At 43.7% G+C, this 22,332-nt stretch overlaps 1 protein-coding gene across 3 annotated transcripts in view; it reads right to left on the bottom strand.

Moving 5' to 3' along the window:
* Positions 1-1,033: 1,033 nt before the first annotated feature.
* Nedd4 (NEDD4 E3 ubiquitin protein ligase) overlaps positions 1,034-22,332 on the bottom strand; it is a 96,111-nt gene continuing 74,812 nt past the window's right edge. For all 3 annotated transcript variants that reach the window (XM_085689356.2, XM_085689352.2, XM_085689353.2), the window contains 15 exons: positions 20,506-20,586; positions 20,190-20,244; positions 20,040-20,098; positions 19,032-19,097; positions 15,881-16,110; positions 14,241-14,362; positions 14,083-14,153; positions 11,363-11,458; positions 10,979-11,052; positions 10,648-10,708; positions 9,181-9,240; positions 8,348-8,455; positions 7,386-7,482; positions 4,161-4,233; positions 1,034-3,759 (listed from right to left, as the gene is read on the bottom strand). In XM_085689356.2, coding sequence (XP_085545482.1) covers positions 3,657-3,759; positions 4,161-4,233; positions 7,386-7,482; positions 8,348-8,455; positions 9,181-9,240; positions 10,648-10,708; positions 10,979-11,052; positions 11,363-11,458; positions 14,083-14,153; positions 14,241-14,362; positions 15,881-16,110; positions 19,032-19,097; positions 20,040-20,098; positions 20,190-20,244; positions 20,506-20,586 — 1,356 coding nt within the window. In that variant the 3' untranslated portion in view covers positions 1,034-3,656. The remainder of the gene's footprint in view (positions 3,760-4,160; positions 4,234-7,385; positions 7,483-8,347; positions 8,456-9,180; positions 9,241-10,647; positions 10,709-10,978; positions 11,053-11,362; positions 11,459-14,082; positions 14,154-14,240; positions 14,363-15,880; positions 16,111-19,031; positions 19,098-20,039; positions 20,099-20,189; positions 20,245-20,505; positions 20,587-22,332) is intronic.

The following is a 22,332-nucleotide window of genomic DNA, read 5'->3' as shown; positions in this document are numbered from 1 at the left end:
GTCCCTAACCTGCCCAAATGTTTGCAAAAATTATGTAAATATTAATTGGGTTATTGGTACTAGAGTATACCAATGCTGAGCTCACCGAGCCCAAAGAAGTGATGGAAAAAAATAGGTGCGTGTTCCAGGAAATCCAAGCACCGAGGAGCCTCTGTGATTGGGGTGGAGCGTGTCCAAGTGAGGTCTGATATAATTTTCAGAGATATTTTTCTTATGAGCAAAGACAGTACTGTGAAGATTGACAGGGGCCGTGTGAGTTAGAGCATTCAAGGGCCCAGGCTTCAGTCTGAGGTTTTTTTTTTTTTTTTTTTTTATTGGATCTAAAAGAAGGAGGGGCTGGCTACTAAAGGATGTAGTTTGGGTGGGTCCCTATTTTGACTGACAGATTAGGTCATCTATTCATTTTCTCACTGTGGTATCCCATCCCATAATGCATCTGACTTTAGTCATATCATATGCACACCCAATATATATAGGCACAGAGGGTAAATAGGACATTCTCCCCGAAGTTTACTAGAAGATAGCTTTGCCTTCCTTACTGCATGTGCACCCCCAAACCAGTCCAAGCTGGACCAGCCCTTCTAATCGTCACACTTTAGCATGCTGGGCATATGTTCGGACATGGACTGAATCTGACTGCTGCCAGGAACAGCTTACCCTTTTGTTCAGAGAAGGGAGAACAGAGTGTGCAGCCTGGTGCAGGTGAGGCTCCAAGGGGGTCCTTGGGTAGCCGGGGGCATCATTTGGAGAGTGGTTTGCACACACAGTACATGCAGGAGAAGGCACTAGGCTGCTGAGCTCATTATTAAAGGTGGATGTGTACACCCCTAAACCAAATGGGGAGCCCTAAACTAAACCCTCCTACACTTGGCTGCCTGGCGGGCAGAGGGCAGCTGTGGGAAGCAGAGATAGGCTGTCTGTCGAAGGGTTAGTATCTGCAGGAGGTGTTCACACGTCAAGTCTGTCTTGAGAACCTGAAGCCACCCCTAAGCAAACTAGTCTGAAGACATTTCCAGGTAAAACAAGCCACAGCTTTGTCTTTAAAATTAGAATAGAACTTTATTTGTGGAATTGAGATTTTGAAAATGATTTTATAGTTTATGCAATAAATTTTGATACATTAATCTGGATATACATTTACCATATAAGAAAGAATTTAAAAACAATGTCAAATAGCTTATCATCAAAACCAATTGTGTTTAACTTGATATTAGGAATAACTTGGGCGTTATAAATAAAAAGCTAAAACAATTATCATTGGGTTTGCATCTGTAATGCAATTTTGTGTTTCATTTGTTGGGGGGAGGAGAATTAGAGAAAGAGGAAGTGCTTTTTTTTCTAGAAAAGCACAAAGCCTTCATCTCGTGGTGAAAGTGACTCCACAGCCCCCCTGGCAGCAGAATGTCACAGACATTTTCATGCGAACCGGACCACCCACAAGGACAGCGGGCTGACGAAAGGGAAAGGACAGCTTGTTTTCTAAGCCCTGCTGTGGATGACTTCTCAGAGGTGGTACCGAATGACCATGCACAATTCTATTTCACACAAAGTTTCGCCCTTAGTTCCATACAATGGGGAGATTCCAGATAAGACACCAGCCCATGTTAGTGTTACTTTGTACTGTAGAGGAAGCGAACTCTGATGCTACAGTCCATACATGAATCCATATCTATGCCAGCACACTGGGGATCAGCAGGATTCTTCATCCTCACGTATCTAAATCACTCTATTTTCGGGTGAGCATACTCACTGGGAGGAGAGCAGCTTGGGTGCCCGACTCAGACACTGGTGGTTGGCAGGAAAGCCTGGCCTTTCAGCATTCCAGAACTTACTATAGCCTCAAAAGACAAAAGGGCAGGCATAGCTATTCATAGCTGACAGAGGAAGAGACTGGAGCCGGCAGTGCAGCTTCACAGATGGCCAATAATAAAATCAAGACTGCACAGGCGGTCGTGCCCGGCGACTCAGGAAAGACACTTGGAAAGCGTGCTCTGGCCTGGGGTTACTTTCCCTGACCCACGTGATGATGTGGCCTATGGAACTGTTTTTGCTACTCTTACTGAAATCTCTTCCACGGGCTGACAGGCACTAGTCTTGTCAGAGCCAAGAAGCTAGAACCAATGGCCTCATACACTTCTGACGGCTCCCACAGGGCATTTATGTGTAGCTCAGAACGTTTATAACATGTGCTTACATTAATTTATACAAACCACATTGAAAAGCAGGTTTAGTTTTTTTCATAGGTATATCTATATATATAATGGGCATTTTCTGTATAACCACACCAATGTAAGGATGAATAAAAGGAGTCTTGGCACACATGCTCTCTGCAGGTGGAGTGGGACCTCGCTTCCCTTTCCTTCTGCCTTGGTCTGCTCACCCTTCCTTTCCACTGTTTATTAAGTCATCGACAGAGCTCTAGCTTCCTTGGATGAAGACGGAACTGGATTTCACTGCTGACAATTTTACCCCAGGAACTGGTACAGAGCTGGCACTGTCTGCATGTGCCGATTCATGCATGGATCTCTTCCTAGACTTATTTCCATGTGGTTTCGGTGGGATTCCACCTGTAGCATCGGCCTCAAGGGTTTTTGACTTATAATAAAACATAATTTTCATAGTAAACAGTATTTTTTAGAAAGCATAAGAAACCTGGTAACAAATTTATACAAATTATGCACTGAACTACTCTTTGGTTATTTTAAACAAATTTTTTTATACTAATGTGGTACTAAAAATATAAAAATGCAACTACAGAAATTCGCTTAATCTGTAAACATAATGAACTCCGTAAACACGTATGTACTACGTGACTGCAAGCGTGAAGAGTGGCTGGTAAGGGCAAGTCATACATGTAACTTGGTTCTTCACGGCATGCTTAGAAACACTGCTTTGTGGAGCTTGTTTTGTTTGAAGGAATTCTACACACACTAACACATAGTAACTGTAGCCTGTGATAAGCCTTGAGGATGCACAGGCGAGAGGGAGGCCTAACACTCTCTACACATTGCAAATAAAAGCTTGCTCCACTCGTCTTCCGAGTTGCTGGACTCAAGCTGCATGCTAACAAACGTGAAATACATCCCGAGTGAAGGGAACTTTTTTTTTCTTTTTTCTTTTTTTCTTTTTTTTTTTTGCAAGTGACTCAAGTGACTAAAAACATAGGTGACACATTTTCCAAAGTTGTTCCAAAGATCTAGGCAAAAAGGTTCACTAGGCAAGTTCTACAGAATACGGAGCGACAGAGAGGCAGGACTAGGACTGTCGCGTTTACTCAATAGTAAAGACTTTCTTTGTCCAAATTTCATCTCAAAAAAGCATCAAATTTTCCCCACCAGATACTCATTACAGATATTTCACAGTTGGAATCTCAGTAGTTTCAGAAAGATGTGCCTAGCAAGATGAGATATGGTCAGCATTCAGGCACTCAGGACTCAAACGCCCTGTCGTGTGAACCCCAACGACAGGACGAAGTAACGGGACAAATGAACACTTCAGGATGGTGGTGGCTGAAACCATGGATAAATCGCCCTCTGGTCTCCCTGGGAAGAGCCAATGACTATCTTTTAGAAGTACTCTGGAAAATGTTAAGATGCAATTTTGATTTTGCTTAAAAGCTGTGGTGTTTAAGACGCCACAGCTTGTTCCTTTGTAATCTAATCGACCCCATCAAAGCCCTGAGTGTTTTCAATCGCCATCTGAAGTTTATCCCAGAGTTCTTCAAATGATTCATAGGGTGGCAGGTCCAGGCGATTAAAGCTGAAAGGACAGAGGATCAGGTTAGGACTGACAGTGATGCAGGAGACGTTACCATGGTAACCACAGTACCATTTGTGACTTGTGTCACTAGAGGTCACAACAGGCAGGGAGGTCACTGGACCTCCTGTGCAGTCTTATCCACACACCCCACCCCTCCAGGTGAGTGGGTTCTTTGACTGTGTTAGCCTCCAAGATGCAGTGTTCTAGCATGTTTTGGGGTAGGCCATCATGGAAAGTGAGCAATATATACAGTCAACAGTTCAGTTGGGTTTCTGGGTTTGTGTTTGTCTCTTCCTCTCTTCTAAGGCTGGCACACACCCATGCCAAGAGGGCATGGCAGGGGCTGCTCCTAGGCCAGCAGGGAGGGGAACCCTGCCCTCAAGGGTGAAACAGCTACTCACCAGGTATGCGCTCTTGGCAGCTTATCAGGGGTGCCCCACTGTTCGACTGTGAAGGACTGTGGTCCATTCGAGCCTACGGGAAGCAAGAGATTCTGTGGTTTAATGTATTTACCCACAAGACCCAAAACACTGCAAAACACACTTTTGCACACACAGAAGCCTGCTCTGTGCTTAGATTCACTGGTGACTCCTAAAACAAACTGCCTGTCATTTTACCTGTGAGTGCCATGCCCCTCTGTCCACCACGGCACACTTGGTGGCACACCTGGCCATTTGCTAACCCTGACCCAGCTGCATCTCCAATTAGGATTTTCTTCACAGGTACACAGAGGAAGTGAGGACTCTCTTTCTGCTTCTGATTCCTATGGAAAAGTTTTTTTTTTTCCTTTTCCCTTTTCTGATTACATAACATCACTGTAAAACTTGAAAAAAACAATAAAATGGATCTGAAGAATATAAATCATTCATATCCTAGTTCATAAGTTTGAAGAGGGCTTTTTGGCTGTTTTTTTTTTTTTTTGACAGGGTTTCTTCGTAGCTTTGGAGCACGTCCTGGAACTAGGTCTTGTAGACCAGGTTGGCCTTGAACTCACAGGGATCCTTCTGCCTCTGCCTCCCGGGTGCTAGGATTAAAGGCGTGCACCACCACCCTTCTGGGTGGTTGATTTTCTTTTGTTGTTTTCCAGTATTGAACTTAGGCCTCACACATGCCATAAAAGCACTTGACTACTTAGCTACAGTCTCAGTCTTGAGCTTTAAAACACTTTAAATTGTATTTACTCATTATCATACACGTGCTAAGTAATGTGCGTATATGGAGGTCAGGGAACAGCTGTGGGAATTCTCTCTGTACCCTCGGCAATTCTGGGGACTGAACTGAGGCCATCTAGGCTTGCTGGCCAGTGCTTTGACTGCAATTCCAGGAGCCCTGATTTTTTGTCTGTCTGTTGGTCTCACTCTTAGTCCAGGCTGGGCTTGGACACATAATCCAGCTGAGGCTGGTTTTAAACGTCTGTCAATCCTTGTGCTTTGGATTCCCGAGTAATGGGATTACATGTGTAAGCCCACACACCCGATTCAGGAATATTTCTGAGTGTGTGCACACTCATATAGAGCCGTGGTCCTCAAACTTCCCAGTGCTGCAACCCTTTAATACAGTTCCTCATGCTGTGGTGACCCTCCAGCCATAAAATTACTTTGTTGCTTCTTTATAACTGTAATTTTGCTACTGCTGTAAATATCTGATATCCCACCCCCAAAGGAATCAAGACCCACAGGTTGAGAACCGCTGGTATAGAGCATTTTATGTACACATGATCCTGTTACATGATCTACAATTGTTCTCATTATGGACATTTTAGAAACTGCCTTTCTTTTTCTATCAGAGTTTCCACTTAGCTCTCTCCAATCCTCAGTACCCCAACCGCCAGATACTGAGGCTCACATTCTGGTCTGTGACTTTCCATTCTTCTCCTTACAGCGCACAATCACTTCCAGATGTGTGTGTGTGCAGCTGCCAGAGCAGGGAGAGAATATTTAATATTCTCAAAGTAAGTTTTCTCATAACTCTATTTCACCCACCACAACCAGATTCACAGCTTAACGTTTCAGAGCCGGGCCGGGAGAGCTCAGCAGTAAAGAGCCAGCAAAGGCCCCGAATTCGGTTACCAGCACCCACACTGGGTAGGTTCACAACCTCCTGTAGCTCTAACTCTGGGGGATCTGACACTCTCTTCTGGCCTCTATGGACACCGGGCAAACACATGATGCACAGATATACAGAAGGGAACACACCATTACACATAAAATAAAATGAAAAATTAAAAGAGAGGGAGTTGTGTGTGGTCTTCTCTGGGGCCCTGCCATGTCCCACAAGAATGAAAAACCTACTGAGAGCCTCTACCCCACAGCTCACATCAAACCACAAAAGGAAAAATAAGATTCCATGATTAAGAAAGCTTTGGAAAACCTGCCCCCACCCATTTTTAAAACAAGTTGCAGAGAAATCCTTTGAGTTCCTCTTTATCTGCAGAGAACCCCTGAAATAGTGGCTACTCTTGAGCCATGTTTGCTGCTGTCCCATGGATCTGCACATCTCACACTAATAACAAAGTAGTAACAATGAACAAAGAGAACAATGTAACAAATTAGGGTAACCAAAGGCCTGAGACTGCTATCACTGGTTTTTTTTCCATAGTCTTTGTTATTTGAGACAGGGTTTCTCTGTTTATAGCCCTGGCTGCCCTGGAACTTGTTCTGTAGAGCTGGCCTCAAACTCACAGAGATCTGCCTGCCTCTTGCTCCCCAAGTGCTGGGATTAAAAGTGTGCACTATCACCTCCTTGCTGTCCCCTCGGCTCTTTATTGAAATACTTTTCAATATTTTTGAAGTGATGGCTGCAGCTGAAATAGCAGGAAGTTAATCCTTGGACAAGAGGGATAATTTAACTTTCTTATCCTCTGAGGCCACTATTCATTGCTTAGATGTCGGCTAATACTTTCTTACCCTAGAGCAGTGGTTCTCAACCTGTGGGTCAAGACTCTTTGGGGATCAAACTCCCCTTTCTCAGGGGTCACCCAAGACCATCGGAAAACACAGATGTTTACAATTCCTAACAGTAACAACACTACAGTTATGAATAGCAATGAAAGGATCACCAAAACAGGAGGAACTACAATGGGAGGTCCCATCGTTAAGAGAGTTGAAAACCACGGCCCCAGAGGCACTACTGTTTCTGGGACCAGAGAGAGAAGAGAGCTCAGTGCATGAGAATGGAAGGTAACTCAACCGATTCCCAGTTTCTCCTTCGTTATCAGATTACATGCAGCAAATTATCACTCAGGAGTTTCCATTCTCTGTGCATGCATGTTTGCACGTGTGTGCTGGAGGATACCCCAGGCGCTGCCCTGCGCCGTCCGCTTCCCTCTGGGTCCCGGTCTCTTATCCACCTGCATCTTGCCAAGCAGTCTGAACTGGCCAGGCAGCGAGCTCCAGGGGCTCTGCCTATGCCCAGGACGGATCACAAGTGTGTGCCTCCATGCCCAACTTTTTAACATTAGTTCTGGGATAGACTCAAGTGCTTGCCAGGTATGCACTTTACCAACCAAGTTGTTTTCCAAGTCGTCAACTTAAGTTTTTAAAATTAAGCAAAACATCTTGAAAATGGCGGAAGCTTGAGGACCCTACCACCCACGGAAATCTGAGAGAACCATGCAGATTCCTTACCATAGAGTTCGGCAAATCCGTTCATGGGCACACGGGATGTGCCAGTAACAAATTGAAGCAAACGAATTCTTTTTTCTGAATCCATCATTAAAACAGCCTGAAAAACAGAAGACTTCCCTTAGAGAAGCACAGAAATCAATAATCACTAGGGTTTTGTTCTTCTTATTCTCAAAAATCTTGTTTCCAAAACTTTTCTCTTAGAGCTGGAGAGATGGCTCAGTAATTAAAAATGCTTACTGCTTTTGTACACAACCAGGAATCAGTTCCCAGCATCCACATATTGGCTCACAACTGTCTGTAACTAGTTCAGGGGAATCTGATGCCTCCTTCTGACTTCTGTAGGCACTGCATACACGTGATGCACATATACTCACACAAGTACACACGCACACACCTACCTTTAACAATTACAGTTATTGGTATTACTGAATGGCTTATGTGTACGAGTTTTGTTTTGTTTTGTTTTCTGGTGGTTGAGGAGGAGGATTTTATTGTAGACATGAGGAAAAGCACAGCCAGAGACATCTGGAAGAGTCCAGAGCAGGGAGAGAAAGTAGTAGACTAAACAAGGCCAGTAGACTGAACTGGACCATCAGAGGAAGAGAAAGAAGAGGAGGGGAGAGGGAGAGAAAGGAGGACCAAGAGAGGGGTCTGAAGAGAAGGGGTGGCCAAGGACATGTAAGAGAATTTAAGGGAGCCGAGTTGAAGGTTACTACAAGCTCTTACAAGTTATTATGTAGGTGGAAAGTTAATGTTTCTATTTCGGCTCCTTTACTGAATGCTTTCCCTTCTTACCTCTGGGTAATATCTGGGAGGGTGGAGCCACTCTCGAAGGGCATCACACAACATCAAAGGAACGCCTGCTTGGCTGGTGTGCTTTTCTGGGTTACTCCTGTGCCATGCACTCTGAAAGTTATTCTAGAGGTATAATTGAATCTACCGAAAAGTAGGTTTCAGATTACCTTCCAGAACCACTGGATGACCTGGTGGTTGACACTGTAGCCATTTTTGTACTTGGTGTGTTCCTTCCAGTCGCTCACATCCACATCTCCCAGACCACACATGAGAAGCTGCAGACAAGATATGCAGTCAGAACGCCGAGCAGGAAAAACCTGAGACAGCCTACCATTCATTATGTAGTTCTGGCTGTTCTGGAACTAATAATACAGATCAGACTGGCCTCAAACTCAAGAGATCTTCCTGCCTCCCCTTTTAAGCGTTGGGATTAAAGGTGTGCACCACTACGCCCAGCCAAAACTCTAGTTCAACATAAAATATTTCTCTTTCCTAAGCTTTATTCCATCTATTTACTTAGCTGGTTATGTGGGTGTGGCACGTGTGTGCCATGTCATGAGTGTAGCTGGCGGGAGTCGGTCTCCCTCCAGGCTCCAGGCTTGGCGGTAAATGCTTTTCTCACTGAGCCATCTTGTTGACCCTTCAGTTCTCTTTTTAAAGACAGGGTCGTCTGTAGTCCCAGGTTAGCTTCAAACTTACAACGTAGCCGAGGATAATAATGAACTATTGATCTTGATTCCAACTCTCAAGAACTGGCTAATAGGTGCGCATACCTGCTTCAGCTGTGCTGAGGACGGACCCAGGGTCTCAAGCATGCTCAGCAGCACACTCCTTCCTCCCCACCTCCTCTCCATAAGCTCTACCACTCCACCAGCGGAGCTGTATCCTCTTGCCCTTTTCTCATCCCCACCCCCACCCTGTGGTGCTGAGGACTGAACTCAGGGCCTGGAGTTCTTGCCACTGAACTACATTCCTAGCCACACAGAGAAATATTTCTTACCTCTAGTTCATTTTCATCGAATATCTTGATGAGATCCTGTGGAATCAGTTCAAAGAATCCCTAGAAGGAAAGGAAAGTGTGGAACCAGTTAGCAGGCTTGGCTCCTGCGCCTGAGCATCTTGAAGCATGGGCACACTCTCCGGTCTACAGATGTCACTACACATTCACGAGTCGTTCACCGTGGTCCCAATGTGAGAAAATGGACAGACCACTCTGCTCTCTCTCTTTATGTCTCAAAGTGGCTGCATTAAAACGTTCTATTACTTCTCAAGCCCGCATCATTCCTTCTTCACAGTACTGAGAAGGAAGACTGAGACAGAGCAAAGCCCAAGCCCCATCCTGGACACGCCCACTGCAGAGAAGGGGGGAAGGATGCCTCTGTAGACCTCAACACCTTCTGCTTTCTCAGTTCCCTTCTCCTAACTACTCTCCACCCACTGAAGTCTGTCCAAGCCACACTGGCCTGTGGTGGCCTGTGGCATGCCTTTAATCTCAGCACTTGGGAGGCAGAGGCAGGTGAAGCTCTGCAAGTTCGAGACCAGCCTGATCTACAGAGTGAGTTCCAGGACAGGCTCCAAAGCTACAGAGAAAGTCTGTCTCAAAAAACCACCACCACCACCAAACAAACAAACATAAAACAAAACAAAAACCCCACCTCTCTCTTCTTCCTTTCACAGTCAAGTACATATAGTATGTAAAGTTCATACCCCAACTGTCCCTCCACTACACTGCTATCTGCATGGCTGCAGATTGAACCAAGGTCAGCTTTGTAGCAGTTTAATAAACACTTTGTATTTCTATCCTGACTGATTTTGTCTGCTCCTAAAATATAACAATTGTGTGCGCATGTCTACATAAATGTATGTGCACACTATTTTAAAAACATAACGGGGGGTTTTGAGGGGTGGCCTGTTTCTACCTAACAAGGCTGGAATTACAGGTGGGCTGCTGCACACACACAGCGTTTACACGGGTTCTGGCATCAGAACTCTGGCCCTCACACTTCAATGTCAGGCACTTTGATGGCGCGGCACCTCCCCAGCCTCCTCAGTGTTCCATGGCTCGGCATCTCCTCAGTCTTCTCGGTGTTTGTTGCTCAGAATGATTGTATTTTAACCATTTTTCTACCCCAGCAATATTTTGTTAATTTAAATATATGCTTCAGGGGGCTGGAAGGATGGCTCAGTGGTCAGAGTACACACTGTTCTTGCAGCGGGCCTTGAGTTTGGCTCCTAGCATCATGTCGGGCATCTCACAGCTGCTGCAGCTCTAGCTCAGGGGAATCTTTACTGGTCTGCACACGCATGCACGTGCACATTATTTTAAAAACATAAAATTAAACTAACACATAACTGTAAAAACATACTGAGAATGGCTTTACAGAGCCCACCACATCTTATCTGTCTCAGACACAAGGAGGCCCAAGGCTTGAAAGTTATGGGCAGGCAAGTGGAAGACCATGCGTACCTCTTTAAAAGCAGCCATTTGCTTCTGGATTCGGTTCACAAATCGCCACTGTATTACAAGGCTAAAAGAGAAAAAAAAAACATTTTTTCTCCACGCACAAACAAAGAAACAATTTTAAGACATTTTTATTTCAGTTTGGAGCAGACAGACCAGCTGGGACTATGGCAAAAGCTGAAAAGAAACAGGGAGGGCCGAGGTATACTTTTCCTAAGAAAATTGAGATTCTGGCCATGAGGAACAAGGAACAAATTAAGGAAAATCTCAAAACAAACAAACAAACAAAAACAAAACCAAAGCAGCACAGAACTGTTGTAGGAAATAAAGTACTCACTAAATGTACTCCTTCTTGTTCTTATTGGTGACGACAATCTCTGTTCCGCCAGTTTTCAGTTCATGTTGATGTGTCTAAATTAAACAGGATATATTGTTTTAGTGAGGAAAATGAAAAAAAAAGTATATGTGAATGATACCAGAAGGCTGGCACTTTAATTTAAATTTATTCAAAAGGTAAAAACTAAGAAAACTTAAATATTAGTCCTACTAAAATAAATACAGAATGAGTCAAACGTCAAGGCAAGCACAGATGCCGGCTGAGCAGCCTCTGTGTCCAGAGCAAACAAAGCAGAGCGCAGAAACGTCTTGGTGTGCAATGGCGCCTACACTTAGGGGCCAGCGCCGGCTTTGCAAATGATGTGCTAGCTGAGAGCCTACAGACCTGTCCGAAAAGCTCTTCATCTATGATAAATCTGAGGTCCAGCTCCGTCGGGTCATTTTCAAGAATCCATCGCAGTGAACTGTAATATTCACTGTCCTAGAAGGAAAATGACATTTTAATTCATTAATTTTGCAGTGCTGGGAATTGAACTCAGGACCTTGTACATGCTAGGCAAGAGCTCTACCATAGAGTTACATGTAAAAATTGTACTTTGAAAAAAAAAAATCTGTATACAGAAAGTTACTTGAACATGGCAGTCAGTAAAGTGCTTGTTTCACAGGCTTGAGGAACTGAGTTTGGGCCCCTGGCACCCATATGAAAAGCTGGGCACAGGGCATAGACCCGAGATACCAGCCTAGGGAGGCAGAGACAGGGGGGTCCCAAGAGCTCAATGGTCAGCTGGCCTGGCCAATCAGTGAGCTAGAGGTTCAGTGAGTGCCCCTCTCTAAACAAATAAGGTGGAGAAAAATGGAAAAAGACACTGACATTGGCCTCTGCCCTCAAGAAGTGCACACCATATGCAAACACACACACACACACACACACACACACACACACACACACACGCCAGTGAGCACGCAAACATGCACACACTACACCAAGGATCTAGCTAGTTGGGGAAAAGATAAAGTGCTGCTTGCACATCTTTTCCACTCATATCTAAGCACAGATCAAGGGACGGATGGAGCTAAGCTGCACAAGAGAAAACAATGCCAGCTACTGACACGGTGCCCACTTCTCTGTGTGCAACCAGCAGTTGTAGAGATTTTATTGTCTAATCATAGGGGTAAGTAAAACATCTTCCAAAGAAATCTAATTTTCCTGGATTTCCAGACACCTCCTTCCTAGGACTGTGAGACTATATTTGAAATGTCTGAGTTCACTACTGGCTCACGCTAAAGGAAAGTTTTGAATTAAATATAAAATCTTAAGCATCCCACACAATAGCTATATGCTCTTACGATTCCAAAGAATCGTGCTGGGGCTGGGGCTCAGGTGGTGGAGTATGTGCTAGCATGTGCAAAGTCCTGAACTTGATCCCTAGAAAAGCATAAACCAGGTGTGGTGGCACACACCGTAATCCCAGCACCCAGAAGACAGAGGCAGGAGCCTCAGAAGTCACCCCTGGCTGGGTACATACTGAGTTTGAGGCCAGCCTATGCTCCACAAGGCACCGTCTCAAACAACAAAAAACACAACAAAGAATCAGCTGGGACCTGGAAAGGTGGTTCAGCAGCTAAGAGCTCTAGCTACTCTTGCAGAGGCCTGAGGTTTGATCTCCAGCATCTACACTGCAGCCCACAACCATCTGTTACTCCAGTTTCAGGAGACCCAACATCCTTTTCTGGCCACTGAGGTCACCAGGCATGCACATAGCACACATACATACATGCAGGCAAAACACTCATATGCATAAAGGAGTAATAATGGACACAGTGCTAAAGAGCTGATATTGGAGCTCATGTGTACCCACATGCACGGGGCCACCAGCAGCAGAGACAAGACTCAATCCTTCAGCTTCTGATTTTTAGATCCCACTACAACATCCTGCCTTTGGACTGCCAGCTTTAAACATTTGCCATTCATCACAAATAATTATAACTCAAAATCTGATGTAAAAGATATATAACTACTGTAAGGCATAAAGAACTAGTGAAGGTCTGGCAAGATGCCTCAGTGGGTACAGACAACTGTTTCCAAGCAGGACTTGACTTCAATTGCTGGGGCCCACAACAGAACGAGCAAACTCTCCTTTGACCTACACAGGTATCCCATGGTACAAGCAATGCTCCCCTCCCCAAATAAATAAATTAATACAAATAAATTTAAAAATTTAGCAGCAAGTCGGCTATGGCGCTGGCTCATTAGGTAAACCTGGTGAGCAGAATTCAATTTCTGGCATTCGCGTGATGGAAGGACAGAACTGACTCCCTTTATATGTGGAGTTTATGTTTATATAAACACACATATAAACTAAAAATATACAGATGTGAAAGATAAATATAAGCTAATTCAGCAGAAGGTGTAACTAGTATTTGCAATGCATGAGAAATCTAGGAGGTACTGATGGGCACAGGAATAACGTCAGTGTGGGGCGGACCCAGGTCTGAGCTAGGAAAAGGGGTATCGCAGAAAAGGTGGCGACTGATACGCAAGCACTCACTACAATGGTCTTCCCACTGGACTGTATGCTGGGAAATGATCATTTGCACGTTTCTGTGTGTAAATGACGGTGTATCGTGTGTGTGTGTGGGGGGGAGCAGGCACCCACTGAGCACACGTGTCCAGTGTCCTGCTCTATAATTCGCCACTTTATCCCAACGACAGAGACTCTGGCCAACCCTGGAATTGAGCTCGTGGGCAGAAATCTCAGAAATCTTCCAGCCTCTGCCTCCCACAGTGCTGAGGTTACAGATACACACACAGCCATGCTCAGCTTTCTGTGTGGAGAGAAGGCGTAAACTCAGGTCCTTGAACTTGCTTAACAAAGCCTCTTATCCACTGGGCCATCTCCTCATTCCCCATTTGCATTTTGAAACATTAAAATTTATTAATTTCTATCTTAAAAACAACTTATCTGGGCTATGTGAGTAGCTTAGTGGAACAGCACTAACTCAGCATGGGCCCTGAATCCACCCCCAGCACTGTAACAACCACCCCCCAAGCCCCAGTCCTCCAAGCCTATTAAGCCGCACATCTTCAGTGCGCGAGAGACTTACCACGGACTCCATGTCATGCAGCGTTATCAGTTTCTGAAGCATCATTTTGTAAAAGGGGCGGATGAAAAAGCCTTGTAAGAAACAAAATATATTTAAGATGATTATCAATTAAAAAACAACAAAACCCACACCAGACAAGTTTGCTACTTGATGCTAACCATCCAGCAGCTTGCCATGATAAACTGCCATCCCAGCCACACGACCGATGAACTTGAAGTACGAGAGGTGATCTTCGTTACACAAGCCCGAGTTTGGATTTATCTGGAGGGTGTAATTATCCCTGTGAAGACAAACCACATTTATGTGATCCTCTTGCTATTTCATAGAAAAAAAATTTACCTAGGCAAGTGATTATGAAAATTTCCCCTCTTATTATTTTTCTCTAATAACGGATCTAATAATGATCTTAAAAAACTCCACTTCTGTCAAAAGATGGAAATAACCCTAAAGGACAGGCAAATGAATAAGCAAAATGTATCCATTTGTATGTTCAAAAGACATGGCTTGGTATAACATGGCTGGACTCTGAAGACAGGCTGTTGTACGACAATTTCCTCTCAATTGAATTAAAATATTCCTTCTGGAAGGAGGGCAGGGATCATAAGACTCAGGAAGTGGGGCTGCAGAGATGGCTCAGCGATGAAGAGTACTTGTAGAAGACTGGGGATTGGAGGAGTCCCAGAACCCACATGGTAGCTCACAACCATCTGTTAACTCCAGTTTCAGGGATCTTACGCCCTCTTCTGTCCTGTGAGGGTACTGCATGCATGTGGTGCATAGTCACACACGCAGGCAAACACCTATACACATTAAATGAAATAAAAAAGAAAGGCCCAGGAAGTTATCAAAACTTACAAGGTCCACAAAGCCCTCTCCTGGGCTAGATAAAGCAACAACTGTGGGGAAAAGAACACCGACCAACTGAGCTACCTGAAGTCATGCAGGGAGCTACAGCAGCATAGCCTTTGTGTGTCTTCACCCATGCTAGGGTAGGCTTCTGTTACCCAGCTGCCTTTGAGTCATTCCTGCTGCCAGGAGACTCCCCACCTGCTTCTGAGAGTAATCCAAATAATTTCATTGGTTTGCCAAGCTGGGTTTTGGCAGAATCCTAACTTAGTCTGTTCTTGGCCCCCTATGTGGGGTGAACAGAGTTTGCTCATGTTTCCCAAGGAAATGTCACTTTACATATGCTAAATGAAATATCGCATAATGAGGCCAAATGCTGGATGGTCCCCTGTATCTAATGTAACTATAGTAGTCAGATTCACAGAGAGCAGACTGGTGACTGCCAGGAGGTAGAGCACCAGGTGTTTAACAGGTGCAGATGTATTTCAGGAGACTGGGAAAGGCACAGAGTTCAGTGACTCAGAGTCTACTTGAAATGCCAGCCAAGTAGCCAAGTGCATGCTTACAGAGGACTGGGGTGGGAGCTCTATGGAGGAGGGTCTGCCAATCATGTGCAATCCACAGTGTACACACGCGCACGCACACACACAAAGTTAACATGGTAATTTTATGTTATATACATTTAAACACAATTGTAAAAAGTCATCTCTGACAAACCAGTTAGTCTCTCTGTGACACCGATTACTTTGCCCACACTTTATAAGATCAACCTAATTTTGGAGATTGTGATTTTCCCCAATCTTTTATACACAGTTATTTAGAGTATTTATGCCAGGTATGGTGGCACATAGCTAAAGTATTAGCTAATCAGGAGGTGAGGCAGGCTGATTGCTTAAGCTCAGGAATTCAAGGCTAGCCTGGGCAACACAATGAGACCTAATAAGGAACTTACGTAGCAGAATATTCGAACAGCCCGTAATAAGGGTTAAACATTTCCTTTGAAATGAGGAAGAACCATTCCCGAGCAACTCCTCCATAATCAAGTCCCTTTTCACCATCGAACTCAATCCAGAGTCGAGCCTTGAGGACGTCGGCTCTCTTCACACCCATAATTCTCCGGTAAGAATCCTCCAGAACATTTGCGCGGCGAAGTTTCATCTCAAATTTGTTTGGAATGTCATTCTGCAGAGCCAGGGAGAGAGAGAGAGAGACATGGTTTAAATCAGCCTAGTGTGCCCACCACACTCCACTCTGTGCCCACAGCCCTTTCCTTTATGTAAAACCCCAACCTCCCTGCTTCAAGAAACAGGGTCCATTCCTGTTACCCAGGTCAGCCCTGTGCTTGTTCAGGCTAGCCTAGAACTCGACACCGACTCAACAGCACCCTCCTCCTGAACTAAACGGTGTGCACCCTTACATCTAGCCTGGGTGTTTGGTCTTAAGATTTTTCTACAGGGGCAGAATGTAGGTTTTCTCTCCTAATTACTTCTGGTTTTTCTGTCTTCAGAAGCTACAGCCGATGAGAATAAACCGTAGAAAGTATTTTTCCAGTAGTGCATTCCATGTTGTTATAGGTTTGGCCATACTGCCATCAACACTCCTCCTACTGCAGGCCACCCGCCTAAGGCAGCTACTCCACCCGCCAGTCCTTCCTACCGTCCTAGGCTCTGTCCTCTACACGTGATGGGCTCAATCATCCATCCTTCACAATTACACTACGATAAACTACCATCTCCATTTTAACAGGAAGGAACTGCAGACAACAGAAGTAGAAAGTCTAGCTTTTCAGCCTCTGCTCTTACTGTAGGACATCTGGCTCCTTCATCTCGTACATCCTGTGCTTCAGAGATACGTGCAGGTGACTATGCCTCAGCTCCCACTGTAAATACTGTAAGGTATCTTAGTGTTTCATCCCTGAGTGGCTTGTGTACAACTGTCAAGTGGGTACTGTTAGGAGAAACATTCTCAGGAGAAACTCTGTGAGCTCAGAGAAAGACAGACAAGCGCTTAGGCGAATACATCACCCTGCTAGTGTATTTAGGGAAAACAGAAACTTCCTACAAACAGCACAGAGAAGCACCGTCCTGCTGCTCGTGCAAGTTAAACAGTGTTAGGATTGGAGAAAAGTGGTTTTTAAAGACTAAGTAGCAGGGGCCTGGAGAGATGGCTTAGTGGTTAAAAGCCAGGGAACTGGTGTAAGTAAGTACCCTGTTCTGGGACAGTTCCCATAGGTGGGCTGGGGTGTCAGATGTACTTCCTCAGGACTGTCAGTATTATGTGGGTGTAATACGGTCAAGTTCAAACTTACAGGAGCTGCCCAAGAACTGCTATCTGTGGGATGAGGGAGAATAAGCTCTTGACGTGGGTTCCAGGCCGGACTATTTCAAAACACCAGCGGCTTATTTATTTATATTTAGTTTTGCAGTATTGTGTGGATGTATGTGCAGCTCAAAGTCAATATTCAATGTCTTCCTTATTACGGTCCACCTTATTTGTTTGTGCTTTTCCTTTTAAGACACATTCTTACTATGTAGCTCTGGCTGGCCCGGAATTCTCTATCTAGACCAGACGGGCTTCAAAATCACAGAGATCTGCCTGTTTCTGCCTCCTAAGTCCTAGGATTAAAGACGTGCACCACCAGGCCAAGTTCCCATCTTTTAAGGATATTTTGGGGTTTTTTGAGATACGGATTCTCTGTATAGCTCTATCCTAGAACCCTCTATGAAGACCAGGCTAGCCTTGAACTCAAGAGATCCGCCTGCCATTGCCTCCTGAGTGCCCAGCAAGCACTTTAACAAAAGGACTATATACCCATCTTTCCTGTCAAATGCTTTAAAATCAGAACACCTAAAGCACAAAACGATTTTTAAAATAATTTAGACACAAAGTTATTGTTTAAGTATATCACGAAAGTTCTAGATTAAAAGTCCTTTTCTATTTTAAAAATTCTATTGGAAAACATAATATTTACACTAAAAATTTTTGTTAAATTTGTGAAAAACTCTGGTATCCAACCCACCATTTTGAATCACTTGAGGTCACCAGCTTGGAACCTTAGAAAGTACAACCCAACACTGCCACCTAGTGGCCATGCTCCTGAACTGCAGGGAAAGGAAGCAGGGACCAGCACATGAGGAAAGGATTTAAAATGTTACATCAAAGGATGGGCAGATGGGTTAAATTGTAAACATAATTGAAGTCTGGTAATGGAAAAAAAAGTGTACTGAAGGTATCTGACAAACATAAGGAAATAAGAAGCAACATCACCATCTGCACCTCTGCTCACTGTTAATTTTTATCCACCCCGGGGGATCTGATGCCTCAGGTCACCTCACAATTAAAAATTTCATTTTTGTGTTTTGTTTTTCTGAGACAAAGTCTCACTATGTATACTTAGCTGCCCTGGAACTCTCTCTATAGACAAGGCTGGCCTTGAATTCAGAGATCTGCCCGCTTCTGCTTCCTGAGTGCTGGGATTAAAGACTCTGCACCACCATACCCAGTCTTTAAAATCTTTAAAAATCATGAGACTATGACTTGAGAAATGGCTCAACAGTTAAGAGCACTCACTCACTGTTTCTCCAGAGGACCCAGTTCAATTCCCAGCACCTACACAGTAGCTCACAACTGTCTATAACTCCAAGATCTGATACCTTCATACAGACATACAAGCAAGAAAAACACCAAAGCACATAAATTTAAAAAAAAAGAATAGGCACCAGATCAGACACATATGTGGCGTGCATGCATGTATATAGGCAAAACACTCATAGACAGAATAAATCAATCTTCAAAAAAAGGATTTAAAACTTCTCTAAAACACATACACCTCCTTTCCCTATGAGAAAGTGACTACTCAGTCCTCAAACATAGCAACTGTATCTGTGACTGCTCTCCCCGCTTAGAGAACAGCAACAGTATCTGCCCCCCAACCCCCCCCCCCCAGAGAACAGCATGGTATCTGTGACTGCGCACCATACTTCTCCCCTCATCCCCGCCTCCTTAGAGAAAGACGAGCACCATAAGGGCCCCTCTCCTCCCCCAGAAGGTGGCTCCCTCTCCTCCCTCAGAACACCCCAAGTGGCAGTTACAGGGTCACTAACCTGCTTCTTCAGCTTTCTTCGGAAGAACTCGTACTTCCTTTTGTAATCCCTGGAGTAGGGCACTGCCTTTAGTTGAAACATTTGGAAAAACAAAGTTTAGATTGGTTTTATTCTGGAACAGTGTTATTAGCTCCCTCTGGATAATTTATGAATATATACAAAGAAAGAATTATTTGGAAATTAAAGTTTCATTTGAAGAAAAGCTAACAGAAGGCTTATTATCATTTTAAATTCTCTTTAAGATAAAGCTGCAGTCAGCAGTCATTGTGGCTGCAATTTTCTTCATGTTTTTGTTTTTTTTTTTTTTTTTTAAAGAAAGAATCACTCTATGTATCAATGGCTGGCCTCAAACTCTCTATGTAGACCAGGTTGGTCTCGGCTTGGAGATCCACCTGCCTCTGCCTCCCAAGTGCTGAGATTAAGGGCATGCGCCACCATTTCTAGCTCAAACAATATTCTTAAAATGCGACATGCCAGAGGCATGAGAGGTAGAGAAAATTTAGAAATAAAAATTTCTACTTCTGAAAAGGCTTTGAAAGTGCTTTCTCCATTAAAGGAACCAATTGGAAATTGGTTTTCCCTTGGACTTCCTTGGACTTCAATTTTGTGAATTGACAAAGTCTGAAGGACAAAAATGGAAAAAGTAGCTGTAGAAGAGAGTGATTTTTCTATAGTTAACCCGATTCAAGGGCAGTATAACTATGGTACAGTGTAATATTTCTATAAAATATGAGTAAGGTTTAAATAGTGGCTCTTTGAATGACTGACTAAAAACCATTCATTCTGACTCTGGCTGCCCTTCTGCGGTTTGCACTGTTTTAGATGGACAGATGTCAGCCTAGGCTGAGCAGCTTACTGCCATAGATTCTGATTGTATCTCACTGCCCAAGCTTGTGGTGTGCAGTAAGACGGCAAAGAGCAGGCACAGTGAGGAGGGAGAGGAGGCCTGCAGAGGCTGTTCTTTGAGTTCCACCTTTGACCTAGAGCACCGGGACGCGGGGGACTTACTGGTCCAGTTGTTGCCACGTTCTGGGTCCGAGGATCTTCCCACTGTGTCTTTTTTGTATCTAGGAGGGAAAAGAGAAAAGATGTTCCTCTTCCTCGTGTCTACAACCGAGCACTACAAGAACTGCAATAGAGAATTCACGAGGTACGTACTGTGGTTTATAAAGAAGACTCGTCCGTCTGTGTGGGTTCTCTCTTCCCATCCTGGCTGTAATGAAACATTTGTTGCAATTATTTTATTTTAGCACCAGACCTTAGATGTACAGGTTATTAAAAAAAAAACCAGAAAAGAACCCCCCAATACAAACAAAAAAATCCCCCAAAACTACCATTAGTTATATGCTTAATTTTCACATTTTTAGCAGAAAGAATCAATAGTTTAATAATAATGTTAGTTATAGTTAAATAACTCCTATATTTGAAGGTACCAAGTATCTGAGTTAGTCAGGTTAGCTCAGCAAGAACTTACAGGTAAAGGTCCCAGGTCATTGGATGAGTCGACTGGAGTCTTTGCTTTCAGATGAGCAGGGATTTTCGATCTTGGATCATCCTTTATTTGGTTAAGTCACAAATAAAACAACACACATACTTTAAAATAATGACAGCTATTGTGCTATAATTGCTTTGTAAAGTTGACAGATATTTAAAATACTCTCTTTGGAGTGAGAGGCAGCTCAGTGGGTAAAGCATTTGAAAAGAAAGAGTGAGGAACGCAGTTTGGATCCCCTTAACCCACATAGATGTCAGGACAGCAGCATGGCCTGTTGTAATTCTAGCCTTGGATGGAGGAGTCGGGATCCCCATGGCAAGCTTGCTGGGCAGACCAGTGGCACAGACGAGCTGTGGGCTTGAGTGAGAGAGCCTGCCTCACCTAATTATAGAAGAACAACGAAGGACGATTTCTGGCATCAGCCTCAGGCCTCCACATGCACATGCAAACACACACATGCAGACACACACATACAGACACACACACACACATTCTTTCTCACACACACATGCACACAGGCAGCAAGTACATGTGTGGACGCAAACACACACACACACAAAAAATGCACGCACACACACATATACGTGAAAATGGAAAAATAATGAAGTATTATGTTATATGTTTTTGGCTTTTTGAGACAGAACTCAAACAGCCCAGACCGGCACTGGAGTTTCCCGAGTGCTAGGATTACAGGCACGTGCCACCTCACCCACTTAGCCTTAACTCCTCTTCCTCCTAGCAGAGAACGCGGTGAGGTCGTCCTATTGAGAGGTAGATAGGTCACTTCCCAGCGGATCAGCACTGATGTCTTGCACTGAGACCACTTCACCCCAACCGAGAACCCACCATTCAGTCTGTTGAAACCTGAACTCCATCAAGTTTTTCTCATATAGAAACCGGTGTAACTGAACCACATCTGGCTGGTGAGAGGGTTCAGTGGGCCTGACTACTGTGTTCAATACTCTACAAGTCACCCTCTGACCTCCACACACATACATGTACACATACAGGATAGAGAAATGTATGGGTGTAATCAAACAAAGGAATGAATAAGTAAATAGGACCATATGTTGTCTTATTTGTTTGGGTACTGGTTGTTTTTTTTTTTTTTTGAAAGATCAGAGGGTAGCCTAAAAAAAAGTAACTAAGATCAACTCACATCTTAAAGAAGAGAACAAAATTCAATTTACTAGGATTAACTAATTAATATATCAATGTTATTATATTAATCAAGCTCTTTTAAATTCATTTAAGCTTTGTTGACCTTTTGAAATATTTACTAAGTCTCAAGTATTATGTTTGGAGAATTTTGTGTTAGTGATGAGCTAAATACCAAACAATTTTAAGGCTTAAACTAAACTGAGCAGGGCTCCGAATTAAAAGCACTGGCTGTTCCTTCAGAGGACCACGGTTTGGCTCCCAGTACCCATGTGGTGGCCCACAACCATCTGTAACTCTGATTCCAAGGAATCTGACACTCTTTTCTGGCTTCCATGGGAACACAAGCATATATGTAGGCAGTCATACATAAAATAATGTAACTAAATTCTAACACCAACGACAACAACAAATATCTGTCCTTCATAGAGTCTTTCTGAAAATATTAATAAATGAGATAGAAACTTGAAAGTGCTTTGAAAATAGAAAATATAAAGGTAAAAAACTATTACTAAAAAAATTTTTCTAAGCCTTTATGACTAGTGAGCCAGAAACTAGAAACAGAAAATTAATATGAACACCTTCATAAAATCTAATATAATCTCAAAAAGAAGCATAAGTGTACTTGAGCACAAATAATATTATTAA

The sequence above is a fragment of the Myodes glareolus genome, chromosome 4 (genome assembly GCF_982192425.1).
Source record: "Myodes glareolus chromosome 4, mMyoGla1.1, whole genome shotgun sequence".
NCBI classification, from domain to species: Eukaryota; Metazoa; Chordata; class Mammalia; order Rodentia; family Cricetidae; genus Myodes; species Myodes glareolus.
This window is presented reverse-complemented; position numbering and strand designations above follow the sequence as displayed.